The 23,150-nt window shown below is 33.9% G+C and overlaps 1 protein-coding gene and 1 pseudogene across 1 annotated transcript; both read right to left on the bottom strand.

Moving 5' to 3' along the window:
* Window positions 1–3,564: 3,564 nt before the first annotated feature.
* On the bottom strand, window positions 3,565–6,638 carry LOC137817281 (protein SIEVE ELEMENT OCCLUSION B-like). Its single transcript, XM_068620532.1, has 7 exons — window positions 6,332–6,638; window positions 6,030–6,098; window positions 5,527–5,936; window positions 5,338–5,426; window positions 5,093–5,235; window positions 4,486–4,968; window positions 3,565–4,338 (listed from the first exon to the last, which is right to left on the bottom strand). The coding sequence occupies exons 1-7, from the start codon at window positions 6,533–6,535 to the stop codon at window positions 3,739–3,741; spliced, it is 1,998 nt and encodes a 665-aa protein (XP_068476633.1). The 5' UTR covers window positions 6,536–6,638; the 3' UTR covers window positions 3,565–3,738.
* A 14,242-nt stretch (window positions 6,639–20,880) lies between these two features.
* LOC137817284 (large ribosomal subunit protein uL11-like) lies at window positions 20,881–21,419 on the bottom strand (annotated as a pseudogene).
* Between the last annotated feature and the right edge of the window lie 1,731 nt (window positions 21,420–23,150).

Here is a 23,150-nt window from a genome sequence, read left to right as displayed (position 1 = left end):
ATGAAAAAAGAAGCTTACAACTATCAAAAATCAAACACAAACATTGTTTGCCTACATTGCTTATAAACATGATGTTTCATAACATTTCGCTATAATGACTACTAGTTTGGTACAAGCATATGTTAATGAGGTATAATTTAGTAATTATGAAATTACTAAAATTTCTTGTATTATTTTTTAATTTATTTTCATAAACATGTAACTTAATTATATATTATTTTATTTACTCTAGGCACCAAATGTTACAAGTGGTGCCACTACAAAAAAACGTGTATGTAGTGGCGGTTATAATATGACGGTTATTAAAAACTGCCACTATTATCTGTATAATACGACAATTTTATAGCCGCCATAATTATCCTTCAAAATATGACATTTAGAACCGCCATAATTATCTTTCTAAATTAGTGCTCTGCCGCATTTCGTTCCCTCCACGTAATTCTGAAATAATTCCCAAAATTTATTCTCTAAAACCTTTCAAATTCTCTTTCTCTTTGAAAACCTTTCTTCTTCTCCCTGCCACAAATCGTCTTCTCCCCGCCGCTCTTCTTCTTCTCTCTGCCACATCCACCATGTTCTCTATGCAACTCACTGTCCCACTCACCATTTTCTCTCTAGTACTTACTGTCTTCTCCCCGCCGCTCTCCGCCTTCTCTCTGCACATTCACCCTCTTCTCTTTGCAACTCATTGTCTCACTCAGCATTTTCTCTCTGCCACATCCATCATCTTCTCTCTGCAACTCATCGCCCACTCACCATTTTAGTCCCAAGAAAGCCCAATAGTGGCCCAAACATTGAAGTATTCATCTCTCTTCAAAAACCTATTTTCGTCAGCGTTGTCCGCAAAACCCTAAAACCTCCAAACGTTGTCTTGTCAATCCTCTGTGGCTGCATTCTCTAATCACTAAACAATGAGAACCCCCAGAGGCGGTGGGTGCGGTGGAGGTTTCAGGGGTGGTCGCGACGGTGGCGATTTCAAGGGTGGCCGCGACGATGGCAGTCGTGGTAGAGGTGGATTTGGTCGTGGTGGTGGAGGATGCGCGATTTTCGCGATGATGGGCCACCTTCCAAATGCGAGGTTATTTTTCTTCCATTACTAACGATTGGAACGAAGCTTATTCCCTTTTTCAGTGTTCCTATCTATCTCAAAAACATGACTTAGATTGGGAAAAATGATGAAATATTCGGCCCCATCAATGAATCAGTGGGTTTCTTTCTTTTTCTTTTTTAACTTGTTGGTTGCTTTTATTTTGGAACAGAGTAGTGATGTTATGGTGGTTTCTTTGTGAACTTGCAGTACTTCTTGATTAAAATGATGGAAGGGATTGTTGCTACCTCTTATTCAGCTGGTGACAAGTTTTACATTGATCTAAGGAAACTGTTACCTCTTGCAAGATTTCTTCCACAATCCAAGTATGGCCTTTTTGCATCTCTTTGCCAAAAGATTAACTTTTATAAGTATCATACAATTAGTTTTCACATTGATGTGTTGTATATGAGATGAATAAGGGTGAAGCAACGCCCAATTATTTTTGTTCATCTTTGTTTCAGGTGAATCTAAATTTTTTTGATTTATGGTTACATGTTTTTTTACTATCCATGCCACATCTTTGTTTTAAGTGAATTTTGGAGTAAGAACTGTTTCATAGGTTGTTTTTGGTGTATGTTATCCATGCCTTAAACAATGTTTTTTCATGATTACTTAAATTAGGAATAAATTGAATGTTTAACTATTATTTAAGAAACAATTTTAAGATTACAAGTCTGCATATTACAAAGGCAATGGAGGATGGAAGTTTTGAAGGGCTTGTGGATCCACTTTTAAAGGAGATTTATGACAAGCAACTAATGGCTTGTATGGTGACTTGTGTTGCATTTAGCACAAGGCACTCAACAAAGAGGTGTCCAAAAATGAGTCAAGTAATTAATAATATCTCTATACATTCATTTCACTTTCCTCCTATTTTAAATCATTAATTTGTCACATGTTATTTTTTCTTTCTCTCTTTTCTAATTGTTGTTGTTTATATAATTTGAATAAGCTTTGTTTAACTTAAGTTATGATGGATGAATTAATGAATTAATTAGGTTGTGAGAGTACTGGAGGGTGATGTGAGTAGAAGTGCTTAGTGAGTTTGGTGCAACCAGTGAATACGACCTTAAACCTTCCATCCCAATAAGTGAACAATCATCTGCTGAATATGCATTGCCAAGAGGGTATGAGCTTTCATGCACACTCCTTAATTCATGCACACTCCTTGGATATATAATATTCTTTTCATTTATTTTTTAAAATTTGAAAATTAACTCTAAACATATTTTAATTAATTTCAGGCACCGGATGATGGAAGTCGTACTTCATCACTGAACCCGAATATTATTGGATCAAGTGGAGGCAACAAGACAAATTAGAATTAGGACTATGACATTAGTTGTAATATATTCAAATAAAATTTACATTTTGACAATTTAGTTTAATTGTTTTTTGGATTAGTTTCACATTATCAACTTTGTTATCTTAATGAATGAATAAAATCATTTCTTATTATTATATTTATCAATTTTAATTATATTATGAGATATAATTTTATTATAAAATTAATTTATCTTATAATTTAATTATATTATGAAATTTAATTGTGTACTGAAATTTAATTATAATATAAAATTAAATAATATTAGGAAATCAAATTATAAAACGAAATTAAATAAATTATTATAAATATTAAAAATTAAATTAAATTTATATTATATCGTATTAAGTGGCGATTAAAACTGCCACTATTTACGTTAGAATTGGTGTACCTAGTTTTAAAATTACGACATTTATAATTGACGCCAATTACACGCTTAAAACCGCCACTTTATATAATGCATAATATGGAGTCTGCTACAACGGTTTTTAATTGACTGCCACATTAAAATTTGTGGCAGCAAGAATTCTGGTGCCACAAACGTATAATGCGGCAGTTAAAAACGTCAGTTTTTATGAAAATAACCGCCGCATTATACACGTTTTTTTGTAGTGTGCTCCATCACCAAATGACATAAGATGATTAAACAAAGTGAAGCGAGACTAATTAGAAAAATCAATATAAATTTAGAAAAATGTGTTATGATATTAGAAATGCTTTTAGTATATTATGGTTTTAATATCAAATCATAAATGAAGATTCATCAATACTCAATGAGATGTTTAAAGAATTTGTTAGATGTGATCTATATCAATAATGATAGAAAGTTCATATATTTACGTAATATGTTAGTCTCTAAGTACAAATTTAATACCATTTTTCTAGAGACAATTTTCTTTATATGTGGTATTAATGAAATGAATAATATTTGATATGCTTGGGTTGGGACTGTTTCATTATTTACATTGTTTGTTACACATATTTAATTGAATAGTAATTCACTTTTATATTATGTTTGTGATATATGATTCTACAATGATCAGATTTTAATACGAGGAACGAATAATGTTATAAGACTAAGTATTAGAGAGAAGTGAATGCTGCAAAAGTAACAAGGAAGAAATTAAAGAAAGAAATTGGACTAAAGAGGGACATATAAAAGAGAAAGTCTTATTCTAGCCCATTGAAGGGGTAAAGCAGGTGGGTATATAGTATATCACACGATGCATAGTAAACAAAGCAAAAGGGGAGCAGAATTTGGAAGTCACATTCTAGCTTTGTGGAAAACGAAACTGGAGCACATACTTGTTCTTCCACTTGAAAGTCAACAATTCAAAGCATCATCACGATGGCAGCACTTGTAGTTAACAGAAGACACCTCCATGACACGGCCACAGGTGGGGTTGGGGCATGTGATTGTACCTATGACACTTGAAGTTGAAGAGTAGGCCTCACATGGTTGAATGGCGGATATCTCTTTTTCCTTGGCATCGTAGTACTCCTTGAAGGCAATGTCAAATCCTTCTCTCTCGAACACTTTCCCTTTCCAATTTTGAAACTCAGCCACAGTCTGGTATACAGCCTGCCCATGATAAAGGTGCTTAATGTTATGCCCTTTGCTCAGAATGGCCCATCCTTGTGGATCTCGTTTCAGGCAGAATAAGCACTTCACAATCTTTTGAATCTCGCAGTCCACAGCCTCTTGGTGCTTCTTGTTCTGCTTCTTCCTTTCCACGCCAATCCAGAAACTGGGAACACTGTTGTTGGGTTCACTCTTTCCCTTCCCCAGTTGATAGTACTCTAGTATAATATCCGCACGCTGAATACTCTCGTTCATTTTTATCTTTGACAGTTCGTGTGTGAAGTTTTGGATCCATGCACTGTTGCTACCTCCATAGATAAAGATGTATCTGTTCTCCTTAACCTGATTCACATCGTAAAATTCAAGTCAATCATTATAGGATTTTTGTCCTTATAGTGTTAGTTTTTTTTTTTTTTTCTACTTTAGTACCTATTAAGAAATGCTTCTTTAATGTCATTTTACTGACATAAACTGAAAAGGGTAAGGTACCTGCAGTCCAGGTGTTGCTTTTAAGATTAAATCCCAAAGCCACTTCCATTTTAGAGTAAGTTCTTCACCATCAGTTTTCCTGAAAGGGAAAGCCTCTATCCCCCATTCAAAGATCACGTCCAGGGCGTTTTCATTCATTATGGTACCTTTGGGGCTCAACAACGGGGCAATTGGCTGACTCTCAAAATTCAACCTTTCTCTATCTTTTATTATCTTCAACCCTGGTAGCTCGTAGAAGTATTCCACCACGTAAAATTTGATGCCACTCTTCAAAGCTTTGAACTGTTCCCTGCTTCCCTCGCTCCACTCCTCCACAATGGGGATCCACAATATCTTAAAATCCTCTTTCTTGAAACCTTTTGCTTCTTTCGGATCCTCTTGCAGTCTGTCGTACATTGAATTCAAAAGCGAAATCTCATCTTCCACGCTGTCCAGACCCGAGATGAAGAGCAACACGTGTTTCAGCCTGAGCACTTCAATGCCCTGTTTGTGGCATAAAAAAATCAAGAACACAACATAATCACTCAACAAGGTTTCTCTCCATCTATAATTAGGTTGAAACAAATGCCAGTTAATACTTCCATTGCAACAAAAGTAACAAACTAACCTTTGTAACTAGGTTGCTCCCTTGAAATATCTTGGGATTCTCAGGCCCCTTTTGTTGAGAGTAGATCAGAGCCTTCAAAAGGTCCACAATATCTTTAGGCCTGTCAAAGATGTTCCTGATGATAACGTAATCTCGTACATTGCCTGAACAAATAAAGACAAGCTCTTACTATACCCTTTTAACAATCCTAATCAGCCTCCAAACTCTTAAAAATTTAAAGAACCGGAAACAAATAATTTATGAACCTATTTGCACACTGCAATTGCCAAGATGCGTTGTCAATTTGTCAACAGCAGCGGAAAGCCTGAATCTATATTCTGATAACTTATAGCTCCTGATCAAAACAAAGAATACAAGTTATATAATAAGATCAATGTTTTTCAGTTGGAGTCTTGAGTTAAAAACTTGGATGAGTTGAATTGATGAAAACTTACGATACGCCGACAAGGTTGCCAGTGGAAGCAACAGTGGCAGCAATTGTCCAGTATACAACGACAAGGATGGCTTGGAAGGCTTCTGTCAAGTCAGGCACGTCCTCTGGATCATAACCATCAGCAGCATACCTTGCCCACTCTTTGATTTGCTCAAACACTGTCACTGTGTACGTGACAAGTTCGGCAACAGCAGACACATTCCTGCTCTGAACTTGATTCAGCTGTTTCAACGAGTTTCCAAGCACATCGTTGGGTTGAAACTGAGAAAGGTGCACGAAACTCCCGTACTCCAAAGACAGAGCAGCTATTGTTATCAGCGCTTTCGCATCCCAGGAGTAACATTTTAGATGTTGAAGAATCCACATTGTTGTCTGGTGTACGCAGTGTGCAGCACCACGTGTGGATATCATCTGTGTCACCGCTTTTATATATGTGTCAAATTAAATTCTAACCACACCTATTAGATTTAGATCATCTATCATAACATGTGCATAAAAATTAACCTGGCAAGAAATCAGCTTCAGTGTAACGAATTCTGGTTTGAAACTGCTTGCGGAAATCATAGATTGACTCTGTAAAACAATTAGAAAGTTAAAACTCAGCTACTCTGTTAAATAATGGATATAGCTTTTCTATATTACTATTTTGTACAACTTTGTAAGAAAATATAAGGGACATCAAATTAAAAGACTTGTAATGATTAATGAACGATGGTATTTGTATTATTGAAAAACTGAATATGATATTAAGGAACGTTAGAGAAGGTTAGAAATTAAAAACAGGTGAGAAAATGGATGGGAATTACCCGAAGGACAATGTTGGAGACAAGGTTGTAAAGATTGTCTGTGTCGCAAATTTCATCATCATTGAGGTGAGCTAGATAAACAATGTCGAGGATCTGATCGTCAGTAAGATCAAATGGATTGGGCAAAGAGGCACGGTGTTGGATGGAAACTGTGCCACTTTGAGGGATCAAAGCGGTAGTTGAAGTTCCATTAGACAATGCCATGGTGATTCAGTGTGAGAGTAGTATTGGTTTGTATTTGAAAGCAAATTATGCTTTGCCCTGGCTTTGGTGGTGATGATGCTCAACTTATATATAGGGTAGAGTGCGTGTGTGTTTAAACTCGGCATAGTTACTTCCTTAAGCATAGAGATATCTCAACTCAAGAAAAGAAAACAAAAGAAAAGAAAACAAAAGAAAAGGGACAGAAACAGACACAGAATAATATGTAAAGTAGCTTCTGATACGGTGATCTCTAAACGTGAAACATGCTGCAGCAATGTGGAGTTCACAACATGCCCCTCCAAGTTTCTGAAGCTATCTCAATTAACTGTGACATCACTAGACTAAGGATATAATTGGGATTTTGTACAAACTGCAGGGAATTTATTTATTTTTCTTGTGTCTCAAGTTAATACGGCCAAACTTTTGCTTTTGGGAAAGATACATATAAAAATAAAAATGTTATATCTTTCCAGCTATGATTAAATGTTATGGCCATTGTTACTTATTTACAATAAATTTTTTTTATATATATTCAAGAATGTATAAGGTTGTTTATATGAAATTCTTATTAGTTCACATAACTTTTATAGGTAATGTTATTGTTTGATTTATACTAGTAATTTTGAAAATTTTATAACAACTTTTAAAGCAAACTATGGATTACGAGTTTATAACAATGTTTCTTTTGTGCGAGTTATTACCATCTCATAGTAAATAAAAAAAGGTAAAAATATCCATACATAGTTGTGTTTTTTTACATTAATCAATATATATACCTATTAAAAAATATAAATTGGAAAAGAATACAAAATATTAGGCTGGATGGGAAAAACTCAAAATATAGTTTAAAAATATAAATATATATTTGTTACAATTATTTTATCAGTAGAACTTTATTTAGATAACATTAATCATTAATGTCAAACTTTATGTTATACATTTTCAAAATGAAACTACAAATAAAATGTTGAAATACTAAAATAGTTGTATTTATTATAATTAAATGTATCATCTTTAACTTCGTTTACATGAAATAACATCTATTGAAAATGTTAGTTATTAAATGATATATATCCTCTTTGATTCTCAACAAAAAAATATCATGCGATTTAAAAAATAACATAGTTACAAAGTCAAACATAATTGATAACTAATTGGATTGTTAAACATTTTGAATTAATGAAAGGTTAAACAATAGTTCTTTTGTAAACAAATGAAAATATTTTTTCCTTTGGTCAAAAAATTATATTAGATTTTATACTAATTTCCTATAGTAAAAAAATTACATTAGATTTTATATAACTATTAGTCTAAATTCTTATTAAAAGATAATATTTATTTTATTTTAAATTTTATAATAAATATTACACAATATAATTCTAATTTTAACATTGACACACATAATAATAATTTGATTTTACGCACTCTTATATCCTTATCCAGTGCAACATAAACTGTAAAAATTAATGACTAAGGTGCATTTTAATCCATAACTGACATAAGTATTTAACAAAAATATTTAAAATATACATGACATAACTATTTGCAATAGAAATCGATTAAAAATAATACTTAGGAATATATTATATCGTTTAGGGGAAAAACCTAACCAAAACCTAACCAAAACCTATAAAATATATTTCCCACCCTAACTTTGAATACTATAAATAAAAAAAGACTTACACATATCCAAAACTCACAACAAGATACTTTTGACTATATCATATCCAAAGTTTAAATGTTGAAGATTAAATTTAATGTTATTTAAATTATAGACATATTTATAAGTATATTTTACAATAATTTTATATATTTTCAGACTTATAATTTCTAAGTGAGTTTCATCTCTCTCTCAACGTATATCTTTTTTTTTTTAAATTCAATAAGACAATTAGAGAGAGATTTTTTTTTTTTATCAGCAATGAATAAATAAAATTAAAGGGGATACTTCAGGGGTATCCCAACCCATATACAGTAACCAGAAGTGGAAACTCTCCTTTATGGTTGGAGCAAAACAACCTTAAAGTGAGAAAACCCTACCCAAAAAATAACCAACATCGGCAACCACCGATTACACATATGGCGAACGCCGCTTCATCGATCGGCGATCCTGTTGGCCTATGGAGAACGCCGCGTCACCAACCGGCGATCATGTTGATCTTTGCATACCTACGACGACCACCGACTACTCAAGGCGACCACCGACTACAATTGAGAGAGATAATAATATTTTGAGTGTAATGTGGTTTTTATTTCTTTAAAAGAAATCAAATTAGGTTATAATTCTGAAAAATTGTGTTTCTTAATTACTTCATTTAATTTAAAATTATTTTCTGGTGTATCTTCAGACGGTTTCTAATGTCACCCAATTCTAATCATAACTATTTTGAAAATAAATAAAAAATAGAGAGATAGAATTAAGACAAGAAAAATTAAAGATTAAAATTGAATTAAAAAACTGAGAAAATCCATCAATATTTCTTTTGTTAAATGCTACCTACCTAACAGAAAGCTGTGTACCATGCACGTTTGCATCAATTCGTTACCAAGAAGACAACAATAACAAGCATAACAAGGGTAAAAAGGTGAAACCAATGGTCCCATGGAAAATAGCATAGAAAAAGAGAATGCTTTGCAAAAAACAATACGGTTACAGACATGAGGGTTGGAAATAAAAGCTTAAACGTTACATGCAAGATTTATTTTTGTTTCTTTATCATCAACTTTCTCTGTTATAAGTCAGTCAAACATTAACATTTCTGTAACAAGTTTTTCTTTAACGTTATTCAGTGTTCTTTAAGTTTGTTTTTTTGCTTTTCTACTTTGTTTCTTTCGTATATTCTGTGTAGTTGTTAATTGTTGAAAAATATATATCATGTTACCAAAAATAAAATAAAATAGGGTTAACTATGTTTCGCAGTAAAGAGTACAACGGCTAGAATTGTGGGAGATTCGTACACAATGTGAAATATATATATATATATATATATAACTTATTAAGCATTTTGAAATAATTTGTTAAATGCATCTTGAAGACAAATGGTATCCCATACTCTCGGTTATGTTGAACTCTTTTGAATTCACATCCGGTTTTAAGGTGAATATTTCTAAGAGTAGATTTGGTGGGATTGGGGTGGAGCAGTCGAAGATTCTTTACTTTGCGACAATTCTAAATTGTGAGGTGATGAGAATTCCTTTTAAATATTTGGGGATGCCTTTAGGGGGATGTCATAAGAGGGGTGAGTTTTGGGATGAAGTGGTTAACAGGGTAAAGAAAAGGCTAGGCAGGTGGAAAGGAAGATTTATCTCGATGGCAAGGAGGATATGCTTAATTAAGTCAGTCTTGTCGTCAATACCATTGTTTTATCTTTCTCTATTCAAGATTCTGTCTATTGTTTTAAAGAAGATTGTGAGCCTGCAGAGGAATTTTTTGTGGGGATGGGGTCAGATGGAAGGTAGATTGTCTGGGTGGCATGGGATAAGGTTTGTAAACCCAAGGAAGCAGGATGGCTTGGTATCATGAATGTCAGGCAGTTTAATTTGGCTCTGATGGGAAAATGGATATGGCGTCTGAAAACGAAAACAAGGGTGTTGTGGAAGGAGGTATTGGAATCTAAGTATGGAGGATGGAGAGGTTTGAAGGTGCAACGAGATAATAATAGTAAGGTCTCTATGTGGTGGAGAGATTTAAGGAAGGTCTGGAGGTCTGAGGAATGGGGAGGGAAGTTTGAAGATCGTTTGAATTTGGAGGTCAGAAACGGGAGAGAGGTTATGTTTTGGTCAGACAATTGGATAGACTTAGAAGACTTGAAGAACATATTTCCAAGGTTATTTTCTTTGTCTGTTAATAAGGAGGAAAAATTATGTGATTGTGGAATATGGGAGAACGGGACGTGGGAATGGAACTTAAGGTAGAGAAGGGGTTTGTTTGCTTGGGGAGAGGAGCAAGAAAGTCAACTTTTAAAGTTGATCTCTAATAAAACGCTAGAGATGGAAACAGTGGATAGATGGGTTTGGAAGGATAGTTATTCAACAGAGTTTTCAGTTAAGTCCGCTTATGGGTTTTTAAGGGGAGAAGAAAGTGAGGAAGACTTAAGAAGATATAATTTTTTCTTGGAAATTAAGGCGCTCCCCTCAGCTCAAGTCACAACTTGGAGAGTGATTGAAAACAAGGTTGCTTGTAGGGTTAATCTGGAGAGAAGAGGAATCAAGATCGAGAGTAATCTGTGTTGCTTGTGTAGGAGGTTAGAGGAGACAACAAATCATTTATTCTGTGAATGCAGAGTTGCTTGGCTAATTTGGAATCTTTGTTATGACTGGTTAGGAATAAGATCAGTCGATTTTATGGATCCTGGGTCTCATTTTGAACATTTCAAGATTCTGGATGCACCTATTTCGGTTAATCTTATTATGGGCAACTTGTGGATTACGTTGGTTAGCGAGATATGGAGGCACATGAATAAAGGTGGAGTGGTTTATCATACTGAAGTTTTCTCTTTGGTCCTGGATCTCATCAAAGATACCGTCAACTAATTTCTCATTCTCTGATTGGTGTCTTGAACCCTTGGTATGTATGTATTCAATTCAGTTTTATATAAAAGGTTGATCCTTGTTATTCTTTTATTATTGGTAGAGATGGGATAGACAGTAGGAGATCTTTTTGGTTGATATGTAGATGGAAAGGTTCTTTGGGAGCATCATTTTGTTGTATAAGGGTTGGACCACCCCTGAAGTGGTCTCATTTAATTTCATTGCTATTTGCTGATAAAAAAAATAAAAATCCCTTTAATTTCACTTTCTTTATGTATTTAAGTTGTAAAGATGAGTGAATCTTCTTTTATTTTAAGTATTAAAACATATAACATATATGCACTCAAGTTATATAACTTAAATTTCATCATCCCATTCCTTAAGGAAGGGGCATGGACATTTTTTTTTCCCGTCTATTTCTCTGTCTAATATCGAAAGATTCAAACCTGAGCCGATCCATCTCGTGCAAAAGTTTTAAGAGATATTTTTGTCTTTTTTCCTCTGTTATAGAGTCTTGCTTCGCCTTTTCATAAGATGCTAGATGGTCAATCTCCTATCAAACAGTCTCGTAACACGAGAGTCTATGTGTTTAGATGATAACAAATACTAATGGCATTCCTATGAGCTCTTCTTGGATGTTTGTTGAAGATGGTGCGGAAGCTTAATGGAGGAGATGGACAAGGTCCTCCTAAGAGGTGTGGTGACCTTGAAGGTGCATGAAGAGTGTGGAAATGGGGAGGTTCAGCCAGCCCCTTTGAAGGTGGTGAAATGGAGATTAAAACCTAGAAGCTAGGCAAGGAGTAATGTATGGCACTAAATTGGCAGCATAACAATACTCTATTCAATCTTCAAAATACAAGGTGTAGGCTCCTCCTTTTATAGGCTAAGGAGGACCATAATGCAACCCTAATGCTAATCAAAATGAAATGCAAATTACATCACATGGAGCACATGGAGCACATGGTTGGCCATGTGGAGAAACATTCTAGAACGTGAGCAAATCTAGGGTAAATCACATGGAAACAAGTTTATGCTATTCACACTACACTAATACTAAGCTACCCTTAATGGGCCTTCATGTAGCTTATACAAGTTGCTTTCTCTCCCCTCCATAGCTTGGCCCAAGTCTCACATCCGTAGCTTGGTCATGGACCTAGTAATAGGTCCTAAACGCTCTACCCTTCCTCCTAGACGCTCTCCCTTTAGACACTCCACCTTGTGCTAGACGCTCTTCACTTTGGCCTAGACGCTCTTGGTTTGGCTTTGGATGCTCATGTCTTGGCTCTTGTCTTTTTATATGACATTGTGCTTGGGCCTCTTCCATAAAATACTATAAGGTATGCAAAGATGTCTAACAAAACTACTAAGTATGCATGTTTAGTTGAATACCTAACAGTCGTTCTAAGTTGCTTAAGCTTATCAGACGATCAAACTTTGTAGTAAGTGTTAAACTATACTAGTGAATATGATACATCAGACGTTCTATCATGTCATTCTCAAAGTACTAATGCAAAAACGCTTATTTACGACAGCTAATATACAGTGTTTCGCAACGAAACGTTCTCGATCAAAATGCAATGGCATTTTTTAAATTAAAACGGGTAGATAGACAACGGTTCCTCTTACAATCGATGCCTATACCCTCGTTATTACCCTAATTCGAAGCCTTGCATCACTTACGCTTTTGTTCTCTGCGTTTTCTTTCTTCTTCTTCGCACTCTCTCTTCTACTTTTTTGAACGTTCTCTTCACTCTTTGCCTTTGTAAGTTCTTCCTACTCTTATTTCTTATTCTTCCTCCATTCTTCCTATTGGTTCATTTATCATTCTTCCATTGGTTCATTGTTTAAGGTTCTTGGTCATTGCTCCACCACCTCACTCCGCTTTCCCACAACCGCTTTCTCCACTGCCTTTGTAAAATCTTCCTACCCTCATTACTTATTCTTCCGCTTACATTCTCATCTTATTTTTCCTCCATTTTCCAATGGTTCATTGTTTAAGATTTTTGTTCGTTACTCTACCATCGCACTCCGCTTTTCATCCACCGATGTTGCTGCCTTTCACCGTTAGCCTCCACCGCCGCCGCTGCCGTCACCTTAAGGTTGGTACTATTTTTATTTTTATTTTTAATATTTTGTTTTCTATATGTGACTTATAGACAGTGGTTCTAGAACCGTCATCTATAACTTAATATGATAGACTACATGCTAATAGACACCAATTTCAAAATCAGTGTCTAATTACTAAAAGAACCGATGTCTTTGACCTTTTCTGCAGTAGAGAATAGTCAACATGTTAGAATGTCTATAGTGTAAGACGATCTCTAAAGACTCAAATATAGAAGATCTTAACAAAATACTCTACACGATAGACGCTTCTAAAGTATGATGTGTCAGATGGAAGTGTTATCTTGAACATATTAGAAGATTCTGCAACACTTAGAAGATCTTATCATAAGATCTTAATAAGAAAGATGAGATAGACTCACTACATGATGTTATAATGAAAAGATTTGTTAGACAGTATAATAAAGATGCATCAGACAATTCAAGTCTTTGTCTCAATATTAAATAATCACTAAAGTGCTTATATGTTATAAAGAGAACATTCGTAATGAGGAACACTGTCCAAAAATATCATTCAAAGATGAAGAGATGCGTAAGACATCTCATAGGACTGAATCAGACATTCTCGCTAAAAGGTCTCATCAAAAGATCCTATTTGTCATGGGTAGATCAAAAGATCTCTTCAAACGGTCTCAAAAGGCATAACTAGCTAGACGAAATCAAAAGCATATGAAATCTCAACTATAAAGTGCTTCATAGTTGCATCAATGATAAAGCGCTACTGAAAGCAAATGATGTGATTGATTAGTCACGTCCAGTCCTAAAAATAAAACTAAGTTACCGGTAATGTCGTGTAGAGTCAACCTAGGTTGAATCCAAAAACAACATCACATGTACAAAATTCATTGTATATAATCTTTCGGTTACAAGTTAACAATGGGGAAAATTGATATTTAAACAACACTGTAACCAAACCAAAAAAATGCAGTAAAACTAACATTAGATTATTTGCATACGATCGTTTGATGGACTCTCTAGTGAAACCAACTATGCACCTGAAAAAATAAATGATATGAAAGTAAAGACGTGAAAATAAAATGCAATGTAAATGAAAACAAAAGTAAAGAACAAAATCAATAAGACGCAACCATCATTTCGTCTAGCCTGCGATCTTTGACTATTTCATCTGATCTCTGACTAGTTTGTCTCGTAATTGTTTGAAAGAAAACGAAATGGAATTCAATGAAAGATTATGAACTATGTAAAATGACTTTCAGTTGACTATCAAACGATCTGAGAATAATTGCTTAACAAATCTTCCAATAGGAAAATGAAGATGAACAGTAACATAAATTGCATAAAAAGGTAAATGATAAGAAACTTAAATTGTGATAAAAGTAAATGAGTGGAAAAAGTAAATTATTGAAAAAGTAAATGACTGGAAATGTAAAATGTAGAAAACTTAAGTGTTGGAAAATTAACGTGCGTGAAACGTAAATTGTTGAAAACGAAAACAGGGCATTGTAAAATAATATAAATAACATTGAATTAAAATGTATTTGAACTGAAAAGAAATTGTAAACTAGAATTGTGAAGTGCGAAAAGAAAATCATTAATAGAGAACATCGTTTGACATGATTTTCACTTCGTTGTTAATTACCTATTTCCAAAGCCAAATTCAATTTCAATAAAAAATTATAAAACAGTGAATGTAAAACGAAGAAGATGTTGAATTTATGGGAGTTTAAGTTCAAGAGGCGGGGTGAATTGTACTTAGGATAATTTTTGCAAATGCAATCTTTAAGCAATGTTGACAATAAAAAACAGACTGTTTCTAGAAACAACAGATTCAAATTTCTCAATCGGAGTACAGCCTCAAAAAAACAACACATTAGAATTTAAAACAACTTATTTTAATTTAGAAGATGATTTTTAACAAATTCACATACAGTTTTTTCAAAGAACTTCACAGTTGAGAATTGTAAACAGTTTTTCAAAAATAGATCTTAATTAGTTATAAGACACAATGACTTATTAAATATTTTATTTTCGTTTGCTAAACAAGATTTGAAATCTAAAAACATAACAAAATTAAATCAAGTTCTTTAAGTTCTGATTTAAAACAAAAACATAAAAAATAGTTCTTTGATCTTTGATGACTAACTAGTTGTTTGATTCCCAATATGAAAGATTCAAATATCAACACACTTTGCAGTTTTTAAAAGACCAATTAAGCATTTAAGAGTCTTGATAACAAAATGCAGCAAAGTCTAGTACTGCAGCAAAACAACAGATTTATTCCCGAAACAATAGATTCAATTAATATCAATTTTAAATATTTCCAGATTTCAGGAGCAGTGATTATGAAAGTAGAAAAGCACACAAGAATTTATACTGATTCACTCAATACTGAGCTACATCTAGTCCCATCTTACACTAAGATGATTTCACTATATCACAAAATCCTTTACAAAAGATTATACAAAAACCAATTCTTGAACTCTTCAAGAACCAAAGATATAAACAGAAAAACACTATTTCAGCAATCCTATACTTCAAGAAACTCTATCTTAGAAGCATATTAGCACAACATTACAAAGAAAAAAAGGTATGGAACAAGTACACCTTGTTTACAGACTTAAGAGACTCAAACTGGACCTCCACAACTGCAACATCTTGAAGAAGCTCCTAATCACCAGCCAATGTGAAAATGACAGAACAAGAACCACTAGTACAAAATATCAATACGACGACTCCAAACAAAGACGGTTATTATAGAACCATCGTTAAAAGAGAGGCGATGAAAAATTTGTAATTAATTTTCGTTTTTAATGACGGTTGCCTTGTGAACCATTGTTATAAGTCAATTTGATCTCAAATAACGACATATGTTCTATTAACCATCGTTATATGTATTGCTTTTGACTCCCGCACCCAGCTGCTTCGTTTTCATTTTGCGCGTTTTATTTCTTCTTTCACTTTGTCCACCCACTTTTACTTCTTCACTATCCACTCCCACTAGTTCTCTCACTTCACCTATGCACCACTGCCACCATCACAAATCCTTCGCAACCCAAAGGTTGCCACTGCTAGCAACCATCGCGCTCCCTGCGCCCTCCGCGCCCGTGCCACCAACGTCACAGAACCCTCCACGCCCATGCCGCCCACGTCGCAACACCCTTCGTGCCCATGTCGCCAACGTCGCAGGACCCTCTGCATCTTAACTAGCTTTAAGTTGTTTGGGTTTATGCTACTTTTCATTTAGCAAGGTTGGATTTGGGCTTTGGTGAGGAAAAACACACTTAAAATGACGAAGGGTACTAATTTTCTCTTTAAAGTTCTGAACTTTCTACCTGACTATTGATTCTTAATGTACATTTGACTGCTAGTAGACGTGGGGCCACGTAAGCTGGGTCCCACGAGCGGCATGGGCCAGTGCCTTGCAGACAGTACGCCCAGGGTGTCAAGGAGTGGTTAGGCGTCGGTCACGTAAGCTGGGTCCCACAAGCGGTACGCCCAGAGTGCCTCATAGATGGTACGCCCAAAGGGTCGAGGAGTGGTCAGGCATCGGTCATCAGGAAGTGCTGACGTGTCCTGATCAGCGACTCAACCAGCGGAGCTGGGCCACGAGGGGTGGATCCCAGACAACACACCAGTTATCAATTAGGGGAAAGCCTAGATCACGAGGGGCCCATGCGTGTGGTGTGGATGACGCATTTTGGCGTAACACAAGTAAGGAGCCACTGGAAGAGCCAAGGCCCATGAGGATTACGTTCCAGTGGTAAGCTGCATGCATGGCACGTGAACAAATAGGGCACTCCCAGAACTGATGGCCCCAAAGATTAGGTGCATGACTTGGTACCCAGGTGGTCTCCGTCAAAGGTTGCACTCTAGTAAGGGAGTCTTACACACTAGATTGCCCTAAGAGTGGGTGATAGCGACGCTAAGGTACACCCTCAGTAACCCTAATTGCGGTTAGCGGAAACCCTAGAGTATATAAAGGGAAGTAATAAAGCTAATAAGGTATGCAAGTTTTTACGCAACACTTACGCGAATACACACACAGTCTACACAAAGAGCTTTTCAACTAAGTTTCGTTGTTTCCTAGCCAGTACTGACTTGAGCGTCAGAGTGCAGACGACCTCTAGGGCGCCCTTTGTCTTTGCATTTTCAGGTGTTTGATCGAAGAAAGGCACAAACGAAGGCAGGGATAGTTGGGTGTGTGATTGTCGTAGACGTACGAAGACAATCGAGTCAACCAACAAGAACACTTACAGTAAGAGGAAGTAGCATCTTAACTAACTTTATGTTGTTTGGGTTTATGCTACTTTCCATTTAGCAAGGTTGGATCTTGGCTTTGGTGAGGAAAAACACACTCAAAATGGCGGAGGGTACTGGTTTTCTTTCTAAAGTTCTAAAATTTCTATGGAGCTCAGGATCCAGATACCAACATACTTAGTCGGTAAGTGTCTCTACTCAGTCACCAAAACTCTTCTCTTTGTTTCTCATTATTTGGTTAATTTATTGAGCAGTGGCAATGCTGGGTGGTTTAATTTGTAGGACATCGAATTTGGATGGAGAATAGTAACAGGAAGCATAATAGGGTTCTATAATCTGCATTTGGGACTGTGAGAGGTGTTGGTGGAGGAGAAATATTTGTAACCATCTTTCCATCGTCATTGGATTTGATAAAAAATCAGCTACTGGAATCTCCATTTGTAAGCATTATAGATCTCTCTCTACACTGGTGCTAAAATAAATTAGTTCAGATAAAAAATCTTTTAGTTAATACTTTTGTGTGTATAATCTAGTTTTTTGAAAACAAAAACAAGAAATAGGATTGAATTTAAAATTGAAATTCACTTAATATAAAAGATGATTGGGTTGAATAGGGTTTGATGCAATTATAAAGAAAATTTATCATTGGTATTGTTATCCAAACTCAATGAATATGTTTATTATATATACTGAACTTGGAAATTTAGTTTGTAATTATATTATTATTTTTTACAACTTTTTATATAAACAAAGACCACTGCGTAGAATAATTTATATTAAGTAGTTTTAATTTAACTAAGATAAGATTTTGATTTTAAATACTTAAAATGATTAAATTTAACTTTTATGCACCGCCAGATTAACATTTAAGACATTTTTTTTATTAATCAACATATTTATTCCTGTATATATCAGTTTATGATTAATTAATGCAATTATATGATTTACTATAATTTTTTCTTTTCAATTAGTGTGAAAAAGAATAATATATTTAATATGATTGGGTATATCTAAAATAATAAAAATAGATTGAAAGAGTTAAAAGGGTAATTTTGTCTTTTAAGAAAAGTTTTCTAAATAAAAGTTAAGATTTTGTTATGATTATCTCTTTGATCAAAATTATATATGTCGCTTTTGTTAATTGAAAATCGGAAGAAACTTTATGCTGCGAATATCATTGAGATCGGGAGATTTTTTTTCTAATGACACCATTATAACGATGGTTCCAAAGAAATCGTTTTTAAAAATAAACTTTTACTTTGCTATTTATTTTTAGAATAATGATGGTTAATAATGACACTCAAAATAAGGATGGTTTCAAAATTGTCTTTATAGTCTTTTTAACTGTTGTTAAAGTATTTTTTTTCAGTAGTGAATTTCAAAAGTTTAAAAATTAGACAAACCAATTCTAACGTAAATAGTGACCTTTTTAACCGCCAATTAATACAGTATAATATGATATTTATAACGCACTTTATAACTGTCATAATTTAAATATTAAATATTAAATATTTAATTTCATTTTTAATATTTATAATAATTTATTTAATTCTGTTTTATAATTTGATTTCATAATGTTAATTAATTTCATATTATAATTAAACTTTAGTACCCAATTATGTTTCATAATATAATTAAATTATAACATAAACTAATTTCACAATATAATTGTACTTCATAATATAATTTAAAATGATAAATATAAAAATCAAAATATGACTTCTTTCATTTATTGATAGAACAAAGTTGATAATGTCAAACTAATTCAAACAACAAGTAAATTAAATTGTCAAAATATAAATTGTTTCACTTTCTAAACATATTACAACTAATCTCAATCCTAATTTGTTTTACTGCCTCCACTTGATCTTATATTCTGGTTTGGTGATAGAGCACCACTTCCAACATCCTGTGTCTGGAATAAGTTAAAATATGTTTAGAGTTAATTGACAATTTTTAAAAAATAAATGAAAACAATATTATAATAAAATCACATAATAATTGAAATGAGTGTCTGAAACAAACACCAAAAAATCAAATATAAACAACTCCAATACAATAATGTATACTAAAATTGATTAAAAGCACTTCAAAGACACTATCTGGATGAGGTAATGTGGCAAGATAATCAAATAGACTAAAATTATAAGAATCAATGAAAAATAAATATATAAAAGATGTTGCACATATATGCTATTCACACAAGTTAAGAGAAGTAATCCTTAAGCACATGTGATGTGACAAACACATTCTCAAACAATTATACCCCACGGCAGTGGTAGTTTGAACCAGGAAGTTGTGTAGAATAAAATGTTATTGTGCGAAGAACTTGAGAAGCCTGCGGTACACAATATGCAAATGTTAGATAAAGGGAGAAAACTAGTGCATTAATATATATAAAATAGTACTTAAAAGCAACATTACACATGTGGCCAGCCTGCATTTATAGTATTGACTCATTCTAATTCATCAATCTATCACGCTAAGAACTCATCTATTCAATTAATATTCCCAAAAGATTAAACAATACTTTAATGAATATGAGAAGTGTGATCAGAACTAACAACTAAGAATGCTAAAACCCTGTACCATATGACAACTGTGTAGATCTTTCTGCTCTTGAATATGAAAGGATGAAATGTCCATTGCAAAATCACACATCAAAGAATTAAAATATGAATATTGGTTATTCGTGTTGTCATTTTAATTTAGGTTGTTTAAATATGTATTGGTACCTTAAGTTGAAACACGTAATTGTAAAAAACAATAAAACCAATTAACAAACACTCCCTGCCTCAAACTAGACAACAAAAGAAATCTAATAGCTCTGTATACAAATTCAATCTATTTGCGTAACCAATTTCTAGCTCCATACAAGTAAAGCAGTAGCCAAAAAATGTGATAGGAGAACCTTAAAAAAATAGTATTTCTTAGTAATTCAGGTCCATTTACTATTCGCATACATATACCTAGTCACCATCACACAGAATAACAACTTAAACCCAAAATCTCCTAATATGCACCACAAACCACATGATCCATTTCGATTAGTTAGGATTTGTAAATTAGTCTATTTACCTTTCCCAAACCTTCATCTTTATCAAGAAGCATGGAAGGTTTCCCTCTTCTGCCAGAAATCTCAACCCGAATGTACAAAAAGCATTAATTGAAAATCAAATCAACAACACTGCATAAGTTATCAACTGAATTAGATATAGATAGGAATTGTTATGACACCGAAACTATATCCCAAGAAAAATGACCAGCCTTTTGTATATTTCTCTCTCGAAGCTTTGAATAACGTAAGAGTCCTGGAACAATAACATACATTGCCAAACAGAAGAAAATTACAAATACTTGATTGAAACTAAAACAACTTCTTTATTTCAAAACCCTAATTTTCTTTTTACCATTCCGAAGTAGAACAATTTCCTCTATCATTTAAACCAAATTCAAAATTATAACGGCAACAACAGAAGCAATCTAAACAAAAAAACAAATGAAAATTCATCAAAATCATTTAAGAGGAACCTCAATGTCACCATCGGAAATCTCTTGTTGCAGATCCTTGGGGTCTTTCCCATTGACGGTGCACCCAACAGACACACAAGTCCTGAGGATCTCTTTGATGCTTCTACTGAGATCCTTCGCCATGGAGTGCGACCTCATCACCCTCGCGATCTCAATCACGTCGTTTAGGGTGATGTTTCCATTGTGCTTTACATTCTTGTTCTTTTTCCTGTCCCTCTCGGGCTCTTTAAGTGCATTGATGACAAGTGCGACGGCGGAGCGCACCACTGTCACCTTCGCCTGGTGGTTCTGAACGGTGAGTTTCATCATCATATGGAGGCCCTTCCAGTCCAGTCTCCTTGGCGATGTCTTCATCGATCTTCTTCGGAGAGTGTCCCAACGGATCGATCTTTGGTGCGAGAGAACTCCCAGTGCCCACCTCACCACTGGTGACGCGAACGATCATGTCCACCACCTGCAAGGGATCAAACTTCGGTGGCATTGGACCGCTGGTTTCTTGATTGGAGTGTTGTTGATTAGGGTTATTTGCACCTTTTTTCGCTATGTGAAGGGTGGGATTTACGCTAATGAGAGTGAAAAGATTTAGGGTTTAGTGAGAGGGTTTGAAAGATTGCTCTCTATGAAGGATGAAAGGGTCACTACTGTGAGGTTTCCAAAGAGATAAAAGCGTGAGGTTTCCAAAGGGTTCCAAAGGGTTAAAGAAAAATAAATGAAAAAATGAATGTATGGAGGGAACGAAAATGCAGGAGAATAAATATTTTGAAGGAGAATTGTGACGGTTCTAAATGACACCTTTTGAAGGAGAATTCTGACAATTATTAAACTGTCGTATTATACGAATAATTGTGGCGGTTTTTAATAACCGCCATATTAAAACCGCCACTATATACACGTTTTTTTGTAGTGAGTTTTTAAAATCACTTGTGCTTGGGATCAACATCATGGATATGGAATATGGAGTTAGATCAAGATACAAAAGACACTTAAACAATTTTATCTTAACTAAGACAATAAAGACAGAATACATGACAATAACCATACAATAACTCTTCAAGAATATTTTCTTCATCAAACACATCTTCACTTATCACACTAGTTGAGTAGTTTGCAAGATCTCCAACAGAAGAAAGGATAAATATAAACCTAGAAGAAAACGAAAAACCTTTTAATAGAAACGAAACATCAAAAACATAAAACTAAAAATAATAAAATCGAACTAATCTACTTCACAATCTAATCTTTGTCTAATATGCTTTATTTATAGAGTTTCTACTTTGGAATGTGTTTCAGTTTTAACAGTCAACAACCCCTAATTCCTAGTTACATTCTTAATTAACTTCTATCATTTTTCTTTCTTAGACATTGTTGATCGTGTAACGTAAGTCAATGCTTTTCGTTGACCTTCTACTACTGGTTTCCAACCATTTTCCATCAGTTAAGCTTCTAGTCTCCAAGTTTTCTTCTTTAGTAGCTTCATTCATTCTTTCCAAGTCAATTTCAACTCCAAGTCAGCTCTTCAAAAAGTCAAAATATTATATTAGATAAATCAAACAAAATATAAACTACAAGAAGTAATTTTTGTAGGAACTCTTTTATTGCACAAAAAGTACAAATCTAATCTAAAAATAGGAAATAAGATAAAGAAACTTCAAGGAAATGTAATGAGTCTAAAGAAATACAACAAATTAAGAGTTATCAACGATCATCACATCTTCTACTCATTAGACAGTCTGCTATATTAGGGGGTGTTTATACTTAACTCGTTTAATCTTAGATCGCTTTACAACACTGCTCATATGTTTTTTAATAAGATTAAGGATTAAATGATTTTGGAAAGTTTTCATATTCGAAAACGTAAGATAGAACATAATGAAAATATAAAATATTATGTGCCTCAATGATTTGTGAATGAAAAATACTTTCCATATTGATTACAAATGTTTTGTATACAATTGAGAATTCATGATTATGTTTAAAAATGTATAAGAAATATTTTCAAATGAACAATGGTTTTACTTGAAAGTTTTCAAAAAATAGAGCACATACATTTTCCATATCAAAGAGTTTTTTGAAATATATTTTGTGGAAAGATATCCAAGTTAAGATATGATTATACTCCAACGTTTAAATTTTATATTAACTTGGAAAGTATTTGAAAATGAATTTAGAGTGAAATATCTGAGAGTAGAACGTGATGTGAGTTGATTTTAGA

This window comes from Phaseolus vulgaris, unplaced genomic scaffold (genome assembly GCF_000499845.2).
Source record: "Phaseolus vulgaris cultivar G19833 unplaced genomic scaffold, P. vulgaris v2.0 scaffold_28, whole genome shotgun sequence".
Taxonomy (NCBI): domain Eukaryota; kingdom Viridiplantae; phylum Streptophyta; class Magnoliopsida; order Fabales; family Fabaceae; genus Phaseolus; species Phaseolus vulgaris.
The sequence above is the reverse complement of the archived record's forward strand: the minus strand, read 5'-3'. Positions and strand labels throughout refer to the sequence as shown.